The sequence below is a fragment of the Myxine glutinosa genome, chromosome 6, assembly GCF_964187855.1.
Source record: "Myxine glutinosa chromosome 6, kmMyxGlut1.1, whole genome shotgun sequence".
In the NCBI taxonomy this organism is placed as follows: domain Eukaryota; kingdom Metazoa; phylum Chordata; class Myxini; order Myxiniformes; family Myxinidae; genus Myxine; species Myxine glutinosa.
The window spans coordinates 106,584,719-106,605,926 of NC_136266.1; the positions used below are offsets into that span (position 1 = coordinate 106,584,719).

The window sequence follows — 21,208 nt, forward strand, 5'->3', positions numbered from 1 at the left end:
GTGGGAGCGAAGGGGAAGCCGTAGCCAGAGGTACTCCTGGGGGTGAGGAGGAGAGAGGGAAGTGCAGGGAGAGTGAGGAAGAGATTTTGTGATAAAGATAGCAACCCCACTACCAGGACAAGGCTCAGGTGTAGCATACCAGAGGAGGGAGTAACCAGGGAGAGATATTAAGGAATCACAGACATCTTGAAGGAGGAAAGTTTCTGTTGAGCAGATCAAGTCTGGTTTGTCAGAAGTGAAGGTTTCAGAAGGTTTTTACTATAAAACCACACAACCACCACAAAAAAGTTCTTGCGACTTGCGAGGCTCCGCAATATCTGATTATTGAAGTACCCCGCATGTGAAACAACGGGATGACAGTTTTTGCTGGGTTTGAGATTCCAACCCAGGCCTTACAGGTCTCTAACCTTGAGGTACCTTGAGGAGTCTAGGCAAGCCTGCCAGCCTTGCTATATCAAATGACCTCGGGAGATTACCCACAGTCCATAAGGATGCTCGTGGTGGCATAAAGGTCACAGACGTGGTGTGACAGACTATGGTGGGATAAAATGACATCACGTGATTCCCTTGGCATTGTGGTTCTGTAAATCTGCTCCTGTACAGTATCCGCGGATGGGGAAGGACCGTTTCAGTATGACGTCATCAGTCATTGGCCTTCCACAGTGCAGGACTAGTTTATAAAACATGACGACTTCACACATCTTGTCAACGCATTCTCCCGGTCTCAGTGTGAGGCGATCGTACACTATATAATGGTCATCGATCTGTAAGTTCGTAGCCTGACATTAAAATAGTATGATGACATTGACGTAATGCGCACTGTATACAGTGCATTCAGAAAGTATTCAGACCCCTTCACTTTTTCACATTTTGTTATGTTGCAGCCTTATGCTGAAACCGTTTAAATTCATTTTTCCCTCATCAATCTGCACTCAATACCCCATAATGACAAAGAGAAAACAGGATTTTAGAAAGTTTTGCAAATTTATTAATAAAGAAAAAACTGAAATATCACATTTACATAAGTATTCATACCCTTTGCTATGACACTTGAAATTTAGCTCAGGTTCCTCCCATTTCTCTTGATCATGTTTGAGATGTTTCTACACCTTGATTGGAGTCCACCTGTGGTAAATTCAATTGATTGGACATGATTTGGAAAGGCACATACCTGTCTATGCAAAGTCTCACAGCTGACAATGCATATCAGAGCAAAAACCAAGCCATGAGGTCGAAGGAACTGCCTGCAGAGCTGACAGACAGGATTGTGTCGAGGCACAGATCTGGGGAAGCCTACAAAAAAATTCTGTTGCATTGAAGGTTCCCAAGAGCACAGAGGCCTCCATAATTCTTAAATGGAAGATGTTTGGAACAACCAGGACTCTTCCTCGATGAGGCCACCCGGCCAAACTGAGCAATCGGGGGAGAAGGGCCTTGGTAAGAGAGGTGACCAAGAACCGGATGGTCACTCTGGCTGAGCTCCAGAGATCCTGTGTGTAGATGGGAGAAACTTCCAGAAGGACAACCATCACTGCAACACCCCACCGATCTGGGCTTTATGGCAGAGTGGCCAGACGGAAGCCAAACAGTTCAATCTCGGTTTCATTAGACCACAGAATCTTGTTTCTCACAGTCTGAGAGTCCTTTAGGTGCTTTTTTGCAAACTCCAAGCGGGCTTTCATGTGTCCTTCACTGAGGAGAGGCCTCCGTCTGGCCACTCTGCCATATAGCCCAGATCGCTGGAGTGTTGCAGTGATGGTTGTCCTTCTGGAAGTTTCTCCCATCTCCACACAGGATCTCTGGAGCTCAGCCAGAGTAGCCATCGGGTTCTTGGTCACCTCTCTTACCAAGGCCCTTCTCCCCCGATTGCTCAGTTTGGCCGGGCGGCCAGCTCCAGGTAGAGTCCTGGTTGTTCCAAACATCTTCCATTTAAGAATTATGGAGGCCACTGTGCTCTTGGGAACCTTCAATGCAGCATAATTTTTTTTTTGTAGGCTTCCCCAAATCTGTGCCTCGACACAATCCTGTCTCTGAGCTCTGCAGGCAGTTCCTTCAACCTCATGGCTTGGTTTTTGCTCTGATATGCATTCTCAGCTGTGAGACCTTATATAGACAGGCGTGTGCCTTTCCAAATCATGTCCAATCAATTGAATTTACCACAGGTGGACTCCAATCAAGGTGTAGAAACATCTCAAAGATGATCGACAGAAATGGGAGGCACCTGAGCTAAATTTCAAGTGTCATAGTGAAGGGTCTGAATACTTATGTAAATGTGATATTTCAGTTTTTCTTTTTAATAAATTTGCAAAACTTTCTAAAATCCTGTTTTCTCTTTGTCATTATGGGGTATTGAGTGTAGATTGATGAGGGAAAAAATGAATTTAAACAATTTCAGCATAAGGCTGCAACATAACAAAATGTGAAAAAAGTGAAGGGGTCTGAATACTTTCTGAATGCACTGTATGTGTACATCATGATCCGAAAAAATAAAATGGTTGTAGATGGGAAGATGTCTATTCAAAAACGTCCACTAGGCCGCCAGGACCGTCGTGAGTCTTGTCCTTCCCGGCATTTGGAGTGACAGGTGTGTGGATTGTATTCGGAATAGGAAATGGCAATGATATTTTAAAATATAAAAAGGAAAAGGGTGAGTGGGATGAACGTGGTTCGGGGTTAATGCGGGGAGGGGAGTATTGGAGGTCGGTAATCAAATTCAATACGAATACAGTATGGAAGGTAGCCATGGGTACAAACCGTGCGTGGTGCCGTACGTGGGGTCCATGATCGGATGAGACAGCACGACGCGCAGCACGGCCTCGCGGGCAGGTGAAGCGCACGGGACTGTTTGAACGGCTCGTCCGCAATACGATCGTTGGCTGAGCAGGTGTTGGATTAATGAACAACAGAGGCTGCACGGTGATATATTTATATATTTATTATCCCCCTCAATATACGATGCAATATTGCGTGATATCATCGAATCTCGTGGGGCATGTACGTTAACATACTTACATACACATCAACATATCGTCATATACATATATTATATATATACATACACACACACACACACACACACACACACACACACACACACACACGCACACACACGCACACACACGCACACACACACACACACACACACACACACACACACACACACACACACACACGCGTATATGGTAACTTAAAAGGGTTCCAATATAATGTACGTGGCTGTAGCCTATATATAATGTATACATTACATATATCCCCCACGTATCTGTGTATCGTATGTCCATTTTGCGCTGTTCTCATTCGGTAGTGACCGTACGTATTATATGTATATCACATTCGTCCAGCCGCCGAATCAATGCTTTTTATCAGCTGATAAATTGGCAGATTGATTGTAAAATGAAAACGAATCTTTTATCCAGATTACATTTCAATGGGTTAAGACATCTCATACAGTTTCACGCTGTATTGATGTGTAATTGCTCGCCGGAGGGTTTGTGACATTAGGTGACCAAAGCTATAACTATAAGCGATATCGTTATTTGTAAGATTGATGTAATTTATGGATTTTGTGGACAATAAGCTGGAAATCGGACGGATGACGGACGAGAGCTCCATTCGGCTTGCGCATACGCATACGTCACGCACACGCTGCGCTCCAATTGCGTCATTTCCGTTAAATTCATAATATTCTTTCGTGAGGGATCAATAAAATTGTTTCACCATTTATTTGTTTTGATTTTACTTATAATTAGATAGGTGAAGACGATGCAGGGAAATAGTTCGGTTTATATACTCCAAAACATGTTGAGCTGAGAAGAAATGAACTGTACTTACGATGAAATGTCACCTGCACCACCATCTGATTATACTCCACCTCGCTTGTTCTGTTTACCCTAATTTAATAGACTTTACACATGTTACCCACGGAGGTATATAATACCTCCGTGATGTTACCATGTTTTAGTTGAATTTCAATGTGCAGGTTTTCATTTCGATGAGTCTTCATGATTAGTTTCACATCACTTCATCACAATCATTAAAATTAGTTTATTGTAAATTATAATTACGAGTAGAGTAACCACCGTACGGGCGATCTTGTTCCAAGCATGCAACACGTTCTGCTGACACTTACTTCTATTTGGGCGGTGTATAGGCAACTGACAGCTCCCTCAATCGCTCACGAAAATAAAATAATAACCCGGGTCACGTGCATGAAGCAAAACATGCCTACTGCTTATAATTCAAAACACCTCACTTTCCTGTAAAACGTGGGGACAGGAATACTGCACTGTAAAGGTGGGATTGTAATACCCTCTCCCACCTGGAGGCGGCACTACACGATCCACATTTACATAGAGAATTGGTATTAGTCTAGTAGGAAGACTAGGTCCCCCTGCACCCCCCGGAGATATACTTCTAATCAGTGTTTCTAGATTGGAAAAAATGTGTAGAAAATGACTAGCTATGGCCCCAAGCTGAAAATATGTCCCACATACCATTTTTATGCAAATTACTGCTGCCATTATCAAAAAAACGATTTTTGACATATCTCAGCCAATATTGCAGATAATTGAAAAATGAAGGTGTCTAGACCCATGTTTTGAAGGGCATAGATCATGATAGAACTATTCATAACATGATTACATGTGTCTATGGTATACTAGTATGCATATTAATGCTGTAATTACAAAATAATCAGTTTTACAAATGATAAGGATACGTTAATACTGCAGATAACTTAACATGGTACATAAGGGGTCTAAACCCAGGTATTTTCAAGGTTAAATGTCAACAAGATGCTCCTGAGTCTTGCATAGGGGCGGGACATTGGCAGTAACATTGGTACCACTCAACTTTTCTTCCCACCATTGACTTTGTATTGCGAGAGATTTTCACTTGCTTATTTAAAGGTTTCTCACCCAGCCCACGTAAAATCTACCAACTCCTGCTGTTAACTCCCAAACATATTTTTTTATGTTATCCAATCACAGTGCAGAAATGACAGACTAGAGATCCAAATTAGTGCTGCTATAGCTGCCATTTTACATTTCCATCCATGTAACATGCGCGCTCGCGCGCTCGTATCAATTGGTAATGTCGCGCGCTCGTATCAATTGGTAACGTTGATGTTATTGAATACCTCAGTTGAAAGTTCAGTCTTCCATTCCATCTGTGTGTTGTTCTTGGTATTCATCCTCCAATCTAGCCAGGTAAGATGCTAACTATAATGTTACTCACACTCTTGACTTCAGTTTCTGCATGAAATCATAAACAGGCAGAATAACAGCTGAGCCAGCTAGCACCATGTTAGCTAACGTTAAAGCTAGCCTCATCTATGTACAGTATGTTCCTAATGTCGGTGTAACTTAAACTTTTGTTAATGCCAAACATGAGACATATCTGTTGACTTCTGTATATGAATTGAACCAGAAAGAGGCACGACAGCTGAGCTAGCTACAGTAACTTAGCACAATGTTTCATTGGCCTAGATAGCTAACGTTAGTGTGGAAGAATTTAGATGTTTTAGCTATTAGCACTTTTGATGCCACTAAACATGGTTTAGTCAGCTAAAAAGTACCCTAGTGTAGAACATGACTCAGAACCTCTGTTACCTCACTGAAAACTCAGAGCCTCCTTTCACAGGCACTTTTAACATCATTCGTGATTTCTTATTTGTCATTTAACAGTGATGGTAGACATCGACAGCAAGCATGCCCAAAAGAAAACGGAGTGTAGAACCTGCAGCCCAAAGCTCTCCTCCTACATGCATCCTTCATGTACCATCCATGTCTGATCATGGGGATTTCACGCCCCTCCGTAAAATTAAAGGATCTGCTTCAGAAAAACTGCAACTGCTTCAAAAGATCCGGGATAGACGTCTCAACCAACCGCATGACTCCCCATGTCGTATGCAATCAGTATGTGATCAGATCCCGGCAACTCTTCCTGATGACCTAGAAAGAGTAGGATATCACAGCAAGTGTTATAAGCACTTTGTCCGCCACTTTCATCGTCTGGGAGATGATACAGAACCAGGGCCATCAACCTCATCATGGCATCACTCTCCTCGTAAACCAGGAGGTTCTGCTGAACCCATCTTCCCGCCAGAGTGTATATTTTGTGAGAAAGTTGAGACCAAAGATGCTCATCGCAATACTGAGAGGCCTACAACCTTCCCATCCTTTAAAAACAAAGAAAATGCATGGGAGCAAATCGAAACACGGGCTGAGAAAATGGGTCTCTATCGACTCCATCGAAAGGTGAAAAACAAAGACCTCTTTGCATGTGAGGCCAAACACCATCCGTCATGTTTTAAAGCTTTCCGCACAGCATTCTACAACTATGAGCGTGCGATTCACAGAGCCGAAGCACCAAAGGAGCAGGCTTGCATGTCAGCCGCCCATGAAAAGGCATTCAACTCAGTACTGGAACACATTCAAACCCAGGTCATCCAGCAGAATAAAGTTCTACAGCTTTCTTCCTTGCGCTTGCTCTATGTCGAGGAACTGAAACTGAATGGATATGAGAACTCAAATTATCGGTCAGAGAAACTACTGAAACGCCTACAGAATGACCCAATCAAGGAGCATATCCACTTCACGAAGGTTGATCATGACAAATGTGATGTCATTTCTTTCTGGCTTGTGCACAGCTCAAACATAACAGTTTCCAATGCTCTCGCACGAGCATTCACACTCGGAAGCACAAACAAGAACCAAAATGTTGCCCTCCAACTTCGCCAGGGTATTCTACAGGCTTTCAGAGAGTGTAAAGACCAACCATGGCCACCAACAGCTGAAGACATGGAGCTCAATCCTGAAGACATCCTACCTCCAGACCTTGTCCGCTTTCTCAGCGTGCTAATGACTGGCAAGGAGGGCATCGAGACAGAAAAGGTGAAGCGTCTGGTCTTCTCCATTGGACAAGATCTGTGCCGTGCAGTGTCAGATGGAAAATGGAAGTTACCAAAGCACATTCTCCTCTGTGTGACTGTAAGGCACCTGTTCCGAAGCAAACAGCTCACCACAATACTACACAGGCTTGGACACTCTGAGAGCTACGATTTCGCCTTGGAGTTGGAAACTGCTCTCGCCAAGGTCCTGGATGAAGTCTCAACTTATCGTACACCACAAATTGTGACAGGAGAGGGCAACCTTGTATTCCACTGTGAGTGGGACAACTTGAATAAAACCACTACCAGTGTGCACGGCAGCAACATTGTAAACAGTGCTGGAGGAATCATGGTGCAGGAGGTCAAGCCCGGGTTCGAGAGCAGCAAGGACCGAATGCTACCTACCATCAATAGGTCACAACAGCGTAGCCTGAAGGTCGACACACCAAAAACTCTCCCACCCTTGCACTTTACTCGCGTTGGCCCGAAGTTCCCTGAAGGCTCATCATTCACACCGCCAGCAGAGAATGACACAGTCTATGCCACTACGATGCAAGAGTACTACATCTGGCTCTTCATCAGATACATCGGAAGCTGTGGCCTGCAGCCTGTGCCTGGGCTAGGGGGTTTCACCTCTGCAACTGGTTCTCCCCCACCCAGCAAATCAACAGTCGACTACTGCACGCCTATCCACCAACCGATCACAGACAACGCAGTTGTTCGTGAGCTACTGAAGCGTTCCGAGGCAGCAACTGCTGAGGTGGGTCAGAGATGGGTCCTGAATACATTTGATCTGGGTGTCTGCATGAAAGCCCTTCCCATCATCTGGCGCTGGCCAAATGAATTTGCTAGTCATGTAGTAACGATTGGACCCTTCCACACATCCATGAACTACATCGGGATGCTCACTGGACACAAGATGCGTGGTTCTGGATATGCAGAGATTCTCTTTGAGGCACAACTAGTAACAAGTGGATCTCTCAAAGGTGTTCTCAGTGGAAAGGCCTACGCAAAGTCCCTCTTTTGCCTCAAAACAGTGTGTGTTAACGTCTGTGTAGACGGACCTTAATATGAGTCTATTATTTCGTAAAACTGTGATTATTTTGTAAATAAAGCACTAATTAGCATACTAGTATACCATAGACACATGTAATCATGTTATGAATAGTTCTATCATGATCTATGCCCTTCAAAACATGGGTCTAGACACCTTCATTTTTCAATTATCTGCAATATTGGCTGAGATATGTCAAAAATCGTTTTTTTGATAATGGCAGCAGTAATTTGCATAAAAATGGTATGTGGGACATTTTTTCAGCTTGGGGCCATAGCTAGTCATTTTCTACACATTGTTTCCAATCTAGAAACACTGATTAGAAGTATATCTCCGGGGGGTGCAGGTGGACCTAGTCTTCCTACTAGACTATATTCCTCTCCCTCACCCCAGCCCCCAAGACCACCGGCAAAGATTTTTAAAAAACACCCCAAAACAGTAATTGGGGTCATGATGATCCTATGTAGCAAGTCTGGATGTAATTGGCCCAGAACTGTAGGATGAGTAGTGTGACAAACACACCGGTCCATGAATTTCAGTAAGGATTATCCCAATGGAGACATTGATTCCTTGCATGCAGTAGCCAGTGAAGAAGAAGAGGTTCCTGTAAGGAGCAGAGTTTTGCTCAAGACAACCCGCATGACTCGAGGACCTCGGTCAGCGTCTCTGCAGCGACATGTGCAGAACTGCAGGACTCCAGCCTCCCCGGGAACCTCACAACATGCGGGTGAAGGACATGTAATTACAGTTCTGTTGTGTAGTTCATAATGTTGGTGTAAATTGCCTCATACACTTCATGACCAAAAGTATGCGGACACCCCTTCAAATTAGTAGATTCAGCTGTTTCAGCCACTCTCATTGCTGACAGGTGTATATATAATCAAGCACACAGCCATGCAATTTCCATAGACAAACAATGGCAGTAAAATGGGCCATACTGATGAGCTCAGTGACTTTCAACATGGCACCGTCATAGGATGCCACCTTTCCAACAAGTCAGTTCGTCAAATTTCTGCCATGCTAGAGCTGCCCTGGTCACCTGCAAGTGCTGTTATTGTGAAGTGGAAACGTCTAGGAGCAACAACAGCTCAGTCGCGAAGTGGTAGGCCACACACGCTCACAGAACGGGACCGCCGAGTGCTGAAGCGCGTAAAAGTCGTCTGTCCTCGGTTGAAACACTCACTACCGAGTTCCAAACTGCCTCTGGAAGCAACGTCAGCACAACAACTATTTGTTGGGAGCTTCATGAAATGGGTTTCCATGGCTGAGCAGCCGCACACAAGCCTTAGATCACCATGCGCAATGTCAAGTGTCGGCTGGCGTGGGGTAAAGCTCGCCGCCATTGGACTCTGGAGCAGTGGAAACACCTTCTCTTGAATGATTAATCACGCTTAACCATCTGGCAGTGTGATGGGAAAATCTGAGTTTGGCAGATTCCAGGAGAACGCAACCTGCCCGAATGCATAGTGCCAACTGTAAAGTTTGGTGGAGGAAGAATAATGTTCTGGGGCTGTTTTTCATGGTTTGGGCTCGGCCCCTCAGTTCCAGTGAAGGGAAATCTTAATGCTACAGCATACAATCACATTCTAGACGATCGTGTGCTTCCAACTTTGTGGTAACAGTTTGGGGAAGGCCCTTTCCTGTTTCAGCATGACAATTTTTAAAAAAATTTTTTGTATACAAGATCGAGGCTCGTGTAAGAGCTAACATTGATCACAAAAAGACAAACTGACACATAAAACATATGATAAAGGAAGTGGGAGACAAGATGGGGAGAGAGAGGGAAGCACACAAGTACAACACACAACATTTGACAGCAGGGACATCGGGAGATCTGTGGGAGGGACAATGCCCACGTGCACAAAGTGAAGTCCATACAGAAATGGTTTGTCGAGATCGGTGTGGAAGAACTTGACTGGCCTGCACAGAGCCTTGACCTTAACCCCATCAAACACCTTTGGGATGAATTGGAATGCTGACTGTGAGTCAGGCCTAATTGCCGAACATCAGTGCCCGACCTCTATAATGTTCTTGTGGCTGAATGGAAGCAAATCCCCACAGCAATGTTCAACTTCTAGTGGAAAACCTTCCCAGAAGAGTGGAGGCTGTTATAGCAGCCAGGGGGTGGGGGGGGCGAACTCCATATTATTGCCCATTATTTTGGAATGAGAAGTTCGATGTTTGGGTGTCCACATACTTTTGGTCATGTAGTGTAGTTTGATAATTTCACGTGAGATGGTTAATTTATTATTTAAATGGTTGCTGTTTGTACAACATTTCTGCTTTTGCAAGTGCAAAACAAATTACTACCCAAAGTCAATATCTCATGGGCTTAAGATATCTTAAAATCTCCTTCCGCAGCTGCCCATGAGGTGCTGTCTGCATTGCCAGAACAGCTGCAGTCCCATGATGATCACACGGAATCTTTTACCTTCCTGGAAACATTCTGCAACGACAAGAACCTCCTTGCTTTGATCAAGGTGATGGAAACACATTGGGGAAGACTTAATGTCATTTGAATCAAGGTCATGGAAAGATTTGCTGCAGCCTAATTAGTTTGCCAAGCTGTTCTTCATGTTTATTTTATTCTTTTTGTCTCCTGTTTCATGTTCCTTGTCCACCAACTGCATCCTGTTCTGAATCCTCGTGCTGTGTGCGCCGACATTCAAACCGGTTTTCTCATTATACAGGTACATGAGACGTTACAGCAGTTTGTGCAAAACAGTCCCACACCTTCAATGAAAAGGGCCAAGAACCTTTTGGATGACGTGAGTCCCCATTCTTTGTACCTCGTCACCCCCGCCACCGAAGGTGGACACTGTTGTTATGTTTTCACTCCTGTCTGCAGTCTGCTTGTCTGTCTGTCTATCTGTGAGCAGGATATCTCAAAAGGTTATGGACAGATTCGGACGAGTATTGATGGACAGGATGGGTGTGAGACAAGGAAGAATTGATTCGATTTTGGCGAAACCCGGATCCGATAATTTTAAAAGTGATTCTTCACCATTGAGAAATAGGACCAAAAACTATATATAGTACTGTTACGAATTTGGGTAGTGATATATGTAGAGCAGAGTAGATCTGAGTAGGTACCATGCTTCGGGATGTCGCGGTAAGGAACACTACCTGTAATAAGTCCATGTGTAGGCGTTTTGTCGGTTAAGGTGTATAACTGTGGATCTACCAGGAGATTCGAGTGATAGTGGTGAGGGCTGTAAGCAAAATGATGGGGACAGAGTGGACAACAGCACCAAACTTTGTGGAGATGTTTGTTAGGTCCTGTAGCACAATTTTTGATATGTTCCACAAAATCAATCTCAGCTGATGTTCTTACGTGACATGTATCAAAAAATGATGACGCTGTAGCGGCTACCGCTGGGTTTTCACAATCGCCTTGCACCTATCAAGGACGCGGAGCGATCACCATGCCGGGCTCGTCCAGGACGCCCGGGCAGGCCCGCGCTCAACTTGCCAAGCCTCGGTCGGGACGCCCGGGCATGCCCGGGCATGCCCGGGCAGGCTCGCCCTCAACTTGCCAGGCCGCAGCCAGGACGCTGGGCCACGCCCCCTCTCGCCTTTCCTGGGCAAATGCTCCGGGATAATATGTATATATATTGCTGCCCGATAAACGGGCTTTTCAGAGTGCCTGAGTGTTTGGTTTGATTAAAGCAACTCGGATGAATTCCAGCTTTTTGTCGCGTCCATTCTTCCGATCGACGTGGGAGCCCCAGCTCCTTCATTGGTGACCTACCGACATGGACACGGCAGTCGCCCTTAAACTGCCTACCTTCTGGGAGGCTCACGCGGCGGTTTGGTTCGCACAGGCAGATTCCCTGTTCGCCCTGCGAGGCATCACGGCCGACGACACCCGCTTCCACCATGTGGTAGCAGCGCTCGGTTCGGCCACCGCGGCCCACGCCCTGAGCCTCCTCGAGAGCCCGCCAGCCGCTGACAAATACGGCGCGATTAAGAAGCTTCTCCTCGACGCTTTCGCCCTCCCATCGGCGGAACGCGCACGGCGCCTGCTCGACCTGCCCGAGCTCGGCGACACGCGCCCTTCCGAGCGAATGGACTACATGCTTTCACTGCTCGGCGAGCACTCTCCGGCATTCCTGTTCCGGGAGCTGTTCCTCCGTCAGCTGCCTAACCCGATACGCCTCGCCCTGGCAAGCACGACGATCACAGATCCCCGGGCCCTTGCCAGAGAAGCCGACAAGATCTCCGCCGCAGGTCAGCGCATCGCAGCGGCGACATGGGACCCACCGCCGTCCGACGCAACACCCATGGCGCCCGAGCACCCGGCACGGTCGACGACCGAACTGCCGACACAATTGGCGGCCGCTACACCGAGCCGACCACCTCCAGCACGACGACCGGGGCCTCCACCTGACCAAGCGTGGTGTTACTATCATGCCAGGTTCGGACAGAAGGCCCGGACATGCCGACCCCCGTGCACCTTCGGCAGGCCGGGAAACGGCCGGGCCGGCGTTCATTACCAGCCATGAGCGCCGGCCACACGGGCAACTTACTGTTCATCACGGATAAAGCGTCCGGACGGCGCTTCCTGTGCGACACCGGCGCCCAACTGAGCGTCATACCCGCCTCTGACCAGGACAGGCAGTCCGCGGTTTGCGGCCCCTCCTTGGTTGCGGCCAACGGATCGACCATCCGCACCTTCGGCCCGCGCAACGTCACCCTCTGCTTCGGCGGCCAACGCTTTGCTTGGACGTTTGTAACCGCAAACGTGCCCATGGGTCTGCTAGGCGCCGACTTCCTCTGCGCACACGGACTGCTGGTGGACGTCCAACGGCATCGTTTAATCAATGCCGAAACCTTCAGCTCCCTGGTATGCACATTGAGCAGCTCCGCGCCGACCGAGCTGGCATGCGCCGTCCCGGCGGCGAACGAGTTTGCTCGCCTGCTCACGGAGTTCCCGGCCCTCACGCGGCCGACGTTTTCGGCCGTCGCAGTACGGCATGGGATCGAGCACCACATACCAACCACGGGCCCGCCGGTCTACGCCAGGGCCCGCCGCCTCGACCCAGCCAAGCTCGCCGTGGCGAAGGCCGAATTCGACGCGTTGGAGCACCTCGGCATCGTGCGGCGCTCCGATAGTGCGTGGGCCTCGCCACTGCACATCGTGCCAAAGCCGGGGGGTGGATGGCACCCGTGTGGCGACTACCGCCGTCTCAATGACGCTACCACCCCCAACAGGTACCCGATCCCGCATATCCAAGACTTCTCCGCCCGTCTGGCGGGACGGGTCATTTTTTCGAAAATTGATCTCATACGGGGATATCACCAGGTACCTGTCAGGGCGGCCGACGTCCCTAAAACGGCAGTCATCACGCCGTTCGGCTTATTCGAATTCTTGCGGATGCCGTTTGGTCTCAAGAACGCGGCTCAGGCGTTCCAGCGCTTGATGGACGGCGTGCTGCGTGACCTGCCGTTCCTTTTCGTTTACCTGGACAACATCCTCGTCGCCAGCACGTCCCGGGCCGAGCACCTCCTCCACCTCCGAACACTGTTCGGGCGCCTCAGCGAGCACGGCCTCATCGTCAACCCGGCCAAATGCCACTTCGGCACGACGGCCGTTGATTTTTTGGGCCACCACATCACCAAGAACGGGGCCGTGCCGCTGCCAACCAAGGTCGAGGCCATCACCACGTTCCCGCGTCCCTGCACCATAAAGGCCCTGCAGGAATTCCTGGGAATGGTGAATTTTTATCACCGCTTCGTGCCCCGCGCTGCTCAACTCATGCGGCCCCTCTACGAAGCCCTCCGGGGCAAGCCGGCCAAGCACGACATCGCCTGGTCCGCAGCAATGGATGCGGCCTTCCAAAGCTCAAAGCGGGCCCTCGCCGACGCAACACTGCTCGCTCACCCGGTGCTCAATGCTCCCATCGCCCTCACCATGGATGCCTCCGACTACGCGGTGGGCGCCGTACATGAGCAATGGGTGAACGGGGTTTGGCAGCCACTCGCTTTTTTCAGCCGGCAGCTCCGGCCGAACGAGCTCAAATACAGCACGTTTGACCGGGAGCTCCTCGGTCTACACCTGGCCGTCCGCCATTTCCGCCACCTCCTGGAGGGCCGACCTTTCACGGCGTTCGTCGACCACAAGCCGTTGGTTTACGCCATGGCCAAGGTCACGGAGCCGTGGTCGGCCCGCCAACAGCGCCACCTCTCCGCCGTGTCGGAGTTTACCACGGACATCCGGCACGTCGCCGGCAAAAACAACACCGTGGCCGACTGTCTTTCCCGGGCCAGCGCGAACGCGGTCCACCTGGGCGTGGACTTTGCGCTTATGGCGGCGGACCAAACCACCGACACCACGGTGCAAGCCCTCCAGGCGGCGGACACGGGCCTCCGCCTGGCCGACATCCCCTTCGCGGACACTGTCCTGCTCTGCGACGTCTCCCAAGGCCAGCCTCGCCCCATCGTGCCCGTCACCTGGCAACGCCGCATCTTTGCCTCCCTCCACGGCCTTTCCCACCCGGGCCGGAAAGCTTCCCAGAAGCTGGTGTCGGCGCGATTCGTCTGGCACGGCCTTCGTCGGGACGTCCGCGATTGGACCAGCACCTGCACGGCCTGCCAACGGGCCAAGGTCCACCGACACACCCAGGCCCCGCTGGCACCTTTCACCGTGCCCGAACGACGTTTCGACCACGTCAACGTGGATCTGGTGGGCCCCCTCCCCCCATCACGGGGGTTCACACACCTGCTCACCATGGTGGACAGGACCACCAGGTGGCCGGAGGCCGTTCCCCTCATCTCCACCACCACCGCCGACGTGGCGCAGGCTTTCATCGCCACCTGGGTCGCCCGCTTCGGCGCACCGGCGGACATCTCGTCAGACCGCGGACCACAGTTCACCTCCGAGCTGTGGGGCGCGGTCGCCCGCAACCTGGGGGTCAAGCTCCACCGTACTACGGCCTACCACCCCCAAGCAAACGGGTTGTGCGAGCGATTCCACCGCTCCATGAAGGCCGCGCTCATGGCCGGCCTTCAAGACGGCGGTTGGGCCGACCGGCTGCCGTGGGTCCTTTTGGGCCTCCGCACGGCCCCCAAGGAGGACCTCCAGGCATCCACCGCCGAACTGGTCTATGGCCAGGCGCTACGCGTCCCGGGCGAATTCCTGCCCGACGCTACCAGTCCCTGGTCCGCAGCTCACCAGTGCTCGGACCTCCAGGAGGCCGCCCGACGGTTTGCCCCCGTGCCAACATCCCACCACGGTGACCCCCAGTCCTACGCCCCCCCAGCACTTCGCACAGCGGAGTATGTTTTTGTGCGTCACGACGCACATCGGGGGCCACTCCGGCCGCCGTACGACGGGCCCTTCTGGGTGCTGCGACGGGACGACAAGTCGTTCGTCATCGACATCGGCGGCAGGTCGGACCGGATTGCGGTGGACCGCCTCAAGCCGGCGCACGTGGACGTCGACCACCCACCACGGGTGGCCCTTCTGCCGTGGCGAGGCCGCCCCCCATCCATGGTGACCCCCACTCGACCGCCCACCACCACACCGGACCCCCTCCCACGACCCGCCAGGGGTCGCTTCGGCCGGGTCATCAGGACCCCCCTCAAATTGACCCTGCCGGTGCAAGTCGATTCTGGGGGGACGTGTGTAGCGGCTACCGCTGGGTTTTCACAATCGCCTTGCACCTATCAAGGACGCGGAGCGATCACCATGCCGGGCTCGTCCAGGACGCCCGGGCAGGCCCGCGCTCAACTTGCCAGGCCTCGGTCGGGACGCTGGGCCACGCCCCCTCTCGCCTTTCCTGGGCAAACGCTCCGGGATAATATGTATATATATTGCTGCCCGATAAACGGGCTTTTCAGAGTGCCTGAGTGTTTGGTTTGATTAAAGCAACTCGGATGAATTCCAGCTTTTTGTCGCGTCCATTCTTCCGATCGACGTGGGAGCCCCAGCTCCTTCAACGCGACAAATGTAAAAAGTCAACAAAAAGTTTGTTCGGCTTGCTAATGGTTAATTTTTATTGATCAATTTGTCTAATTTTGACAAATTAAAGACACAGAAATCCAAACAGACTATCTACAAAGAATTTGTATGAAAGAAGAGAGAATGAAGAACATATTTATAAGTGAGCATGGTGTATGATGCAATGAAAATGAAAACGTTTGAGTTTAGCAAGTCAAATGTTTATATGAAATTGACATCTAATCCTTCATGCAATTACACTTGCAAAGGTCTGTACATCTCCACTGGGCTTTTTTGCAAGAACATCTTCCAGTACAGCCAGCAGCAGCTTTGCAGCTACACTTGACAAGTTCACTACATACTTCTGAAGCAGTTGGTACAGTTGTCCACAGTGGAATCCAAAAACAAGTGGTGGCGTCCATTTTCCAGCCCCATCTTTCTAGAGTTGGTATTTGCTGCTGAGATTGATCGCTTGTTGTCCAGATTCCAGCTTGGTAGACACAACGCTTTGTGTGTTGCAGGAGGGCACCTTGTGTGGGAGGAATAGTGTCCATGGTTTTGCTTTGTTGGCAAAACATTTCCCTGCGAGCCTCATTCACAGTCTCAAGTCCGCTTGTCTTCTGGTACATGAGGACGGTGAAGTGCTCCAGAAGTTTGAAGTTCTTATCACTGATGTCCACTTCTTTGAAAGGGTGACTGGCGATGTCATTGAAGGCCTTGGTCACATCAGGGAAAGATTTCCAAGTCTCCCAGGCACACCTTTTTCCCTTTCCAAGAAAGGCTGATACTGTATCGCAGCCTGTGAAGCTGTGGAAAACTGGCAGGGCAGTTGACATTTCTTTGCCAAGAGTTAGGGCCAGAGCATTGATATGAATGTAGGAAAAGCTCCTTCCTGTGCCAAACCCAACCCAAATGTTCAGTGTCGGGCATATGTCTTGCAGGTGGTAAAACTTGCCAATCAATATGATAATAACATCGGTGTCCACGGTGCGAACAAAGCAAGTCTTTGATTCTTGCTGTAATGCATCTTGCACATGGAAGAGTATTCTGGTATCGGCCTCTTCATGGTTGCAGGCAGGTATGACGTGGTCGCTTCCTCTGATGGCAACATTTTCTCCTTGTGTCACCACCACTGTTTTGCCAGGAGGAAATTCACTGCTTTCAATCTTCTTGGACAGAAATTCAAAGAATTCCTCCTTGTTTTCTGCATCACGCAGGAAGTCCTGCCACTGTCCTGGGATTTTGTTCTTGCCGGACACCTTTCTTCTCATGCCTTTTCCTCTCTTTTCTCTGGCAGAACCTTTGATGCTGTTTTTGAGATACCTGTCCCAAACAATGTCAACCCTGTCTGCAGTCTGAAGCTGATGCCGCACATGAGGCAAGAACACGTCGGCAGCGTAGTCCTCAAATGTCGTCACGCCAATAACAGGTAGAAGGTGCACCACAGCTGCGCCGTCAAGCACCTTCACATCAAAAGTATCGGGTAGATCTTTCTCACATGTTTTCTTCAAAGATGAGAGTAGCTCAGGAGGAGCGTCAAGGACTATCATTTCTGGATGTTGCTCCTCCAAGGCTTCTGCCAGTTCAGTTGTGTCATATGGCTGAACATCGTCCAGTAAGTGTGGAGCAGATGCCTCCACTGTCTTTGTTAAACATGTTATTAGATTAGATTTTTTTCCGAGACGAAGTTTTCCTCTGTCAGACAAAGAAGGAGGGAACGGGTGGTTTTCATGGCTGAAAAAGGAAGCCATATCAGACTCTCTGTGTTGTGCCACGATGTATAGTCTGGAGAAAAGGCTGACATCAGTCTTCAAATTTACAATCTTGTCTGCTTGTTTGCTTTTGTCTTTAGGAGTTGGACACTTGAACAGACGCAAAGAGTTCTTTTTGATGGGATCATGAATGGATCGTTCACAATCGGTCAGAACTGAGTTGCAGTAGTCGTTGTACTGGTGTTCGCCAAGATCCTCAATGGTGCGGACTGTATGTATGACAGAATCATTGAGGACATCATGAGAGTCTAATGTCAGTAATTCTCCACTGTCAGTCAAGAAAGGATTGCCCATTTCTTTGAACACTCTCGTAAGGCTGAGAGTTTGTTGTTTGAAACACTCTTGAGTTGACAAACCTTCTTCATGATGAGAGTGTTTTGCACAGTTTACTCTTGAACAGTCTTCAAACTCAGTCAGCATGCGTGCCTGTTCTGGACCTGCCAGTACCCATTTTCGGAGAGCCGATGGGTTTTCTGTAAGCCCTACTGCTCCACCAGTACCTTTCACCAAGTCATTATTTTGTTCATGAGCCTGATCTAATGGCATACTTGAGAACTTGTTTGCCGTTTTTGAGACAACCCAATAACCATGCTCAACAAATTCTTCCAAGGTAGAAGGCGGCAGATTTTCCATGTCTCGAATGTGAACAGGAACCCAGCGGGCATAATTCGGATGGTCCAGGGCAAAGAACCACTTGGCCAGAGCTTTCAGGGAACCCACATACAATGCAAAGTCAGCCTCACGATGTGCTCTGACAAACAGAAGAACAAGGAGTTCAAGTCTGAGTATGGTGTCCCAATACTGAAATGTGGGGCTCTTTCTCACCATTTCTTGTAGCCAAGCGTCTTCTGACTCTTCTTCTGCTTCCGGCTGCAAGGTGAGAAATGCTTCTTTTTGGAGTTGTCTCAAAACGACAGCGTTAACTTGATGGGCATGGCGTGTTCTGGTTACGTGAGAACAGCTCAGAAATGACTCTGCTGTGCCTGATGAAGCAATCCCTGCCTGTGTCAGTGCATTGGTCCACCCAGAGCAAGCTAGGTAATCACCGACAGTCTTCCACAGAGCCATTTCAATATGCAAGCCCCCAAACATGACTACAATCTTGTCCTCACCATGTGTTTCAGGCCATTTCCATTGGACGTACTTGGCAAGAGCAAACAGTGGAGTGTCCATTGCAATCACCGGGATTTGTCCATTGTTGAGAAAATCTGTCGAACGACGCACAATGTCCATGCCGTGTTTGACCATTGCAGCTGTAGCTGCCTTTTCATAGAAGAAAGGCAACAGTTGGGACAAAGCAGGTGCTTTCTCCTTGAAAGATGACTCATCTTGCTGAGATGCATGATAAGCTGACCAAGCCACGCAGTCCCCCTTGTCCAGCTTGTCTTTCTCAATCAGATCCAGAGCTGTTTTAAGCCACAGTTTCTCCTTCTCCATGGCTGCCTCCATATTTGTCATGACAGTCTGACTGAGGTTCTTGTTTGGAATTTCGACTGCAGATGCTTTTAGGGATACAGCTGGCACAACACTGAAATTGTCGGGCAAGGAGAAATCTTTTTCTTCACTCTGTGGAAGAAGAGTGATGGCCTCTCTTTCCTGTCCTTTGTTGGAGGAAGTGGGCGACTGAAAGAGGCTTATCCCAGTTCCGTGAAAGGAACCTTTAGCTGTGGTGCTTGAAGGATTGTGGTCCAGATTATCCATTGCACCCGCAGTGAACAGTCCAATACGAAGCTGAGACGGACAGACAACGCCTTCTCTTTGTGCTTTCTGGCAAACTGCAGAGGCTAGTTGATTCTCAAGCTGAAGAATCCGGGAATAGCTGACACTGAGGCCCAAGTCATGCAAACGAGTGATCCCTTTTTTGGACCGCGTCAGTGTGTGTTCATTCAACCCTATGTACAATGGCAATGGGGGCTCAGAGGACAAAGAATGTCGCTGCTTTGCCCCACTCTTAGCCGTTTTTGTGCGGTTGAAGATTACTGTCTGACATATTGTAAGTGTAGCCTGTGATTCTTGAGTTTCTTGATTTTTCAAAGTAGGTCCTTTCAACATCATTGAGACAAGCATTTTCAGTGTTGTTGGTATTGAGTCTTCTTGGCAATTTGGTGGAAAGGTTGCATCAAAATGAAATCCTTCAAACTTGAAAATGTCCTCTCTGATGATTTTGGCAGCTTTTGCCAAAATGGAAGCATCTCCTTCATAATCAGTGAAGGCTTGTTTCAGCATTTGCCTCATTCCTTGATCAAAAATAAGCACCACGTTTTTTCCATCATTTTGTTCTTGTGCTTTGGGAAAGAAGTGGAGAATTTGTTCATTGAAGCGCACTTTATTGACTTCTTTCTGAATTCCAAGTGCAGCTAGACGTGCTTCATACATGTGCCGCAACTCAGACAACTTGAAACAGAAAGTTCCATCTTCTACTGAAGTCTCTATGTAGCTTGTCAGCTCAATAAAAGCCCGAGCTTCTTTTTTCTTTTTTTCCATTTGACTCCCATCAGAATCTTTTTGTTTTCTTTGAACCCTCAAGAAAGTGTGATGGCGGTTCCGGAACTCAGTGAGACAGTTCAAATGGTACATGCCATCTACAGCTATTACATCTCCAGCAGCAATTCTTGAGAGTACTGCTGTATCCTGTAGGTCAGTTGCCATTCGTCTGATGTTCTGGTCAGCACCCATTGTCATAAATTCATGGAGCTGGCCGTCAGACTTTGAACAAAACATGCAATTGTTCTTTGTCACTGAATGACGAACCTTCTGTCGCTTTTCTTGCACACCTTCACCAGATGCTCCTGCTTCTTCAAACTCTCTTTTTCTTTTTGCTCGTTCTAACTTGCATTTGCTGACCTTGCCATAACAAGTTCTGTGCCACTGAGCCTGGTTATTGACCAGGTCGTCTGCTGTGATGCTTTCGTCAAAGGGAAGAGTCACAGGTAGCATGCGCAGTCCCCGAAATTCACTGACGATATTCAGAAAGTTTTTATATGGCTGCGACTTGTCTTGACTCCCATGGGCCTTCAAGGGGCAGTTCAACTTCTCACTAGTTGTTTGTTGGCAAATCAAACAAGCTTGCCAATCCATCCTTCATCCACTATAGGTCAACCCTGAAACAGAGTAAACTATAAAATTAACTTTTTTATAACACATAAACAATTACAAAATACAAAATACAAAATTACAAATACAAAATTAAAATTCTTAGTTTCTTTTAGTCCAGTGGCTTATTGGATGACTCATTTAAAATAATGAATCTATTCGAAGAGTCTTTTTTCATTTGATTAATGTCGGTTGTCAAAGACACGACCACAACCAATAATTTGTCCGCGGTCGCCACGCTTTGTGAATTAAATCGTCTGTTTCTCGGAAACTATTGCTGTGCTACCTTGGAACATATTAAAATCTGCAAGCATAAAGCATGTAGACCACCTAGAGAAAATATGGTACTTTTGTCCACTCTGTCCCCATCTCATCAAATAATGGGTCTTACATCCCTCACTATAGGTAGTGTTGAAGGAGCTGTGCTCCCACGTAATCGGAAGAATGGACGCGACAAA

General features: G+C 48.5%; 1 protein-coding gene across 2 annotated transcripts in view; it reads left to right on the plus strand.

Annotated features, from left to right (window-relative positions):
* Window positions 1-2,675: 2,675 nt before the first annotated feature.
* The window catches only part of LOC137429428 (MAGUK p55 subfamily member 7-like), a 117,799-nt gene continuing 99,266 nt past the window's right edge, over window positions 2,676-21,208 (plus strand). The window contains exons 1-4 of one of the 2 annotated variants that reach the window (XM_078780338.1): window positions 2,676-2,916; window positions 8,524-8,670; window positions 10,305-10,423; window positions 10,634-10,711. In XM_078780338.1, the coding sequence (XP_078636464.1) occupies window positions 8,583-8,670; window positions 10,305-10,423; window positions 10,634-10,711 (285 nt within the window). In that variant the 5' untranslated portion in view covers window positions 2,676-2,916; window positions 8,524-8,582. The remainder of the gene's footprint in view (window positions 2,917-8,523; window positions 8,671-10,304; window positions 10,424-10,633; window positions 10,712-21,208) is intronic. The other variant, XM_068119377.2, reaches the window with a different exon arrangement.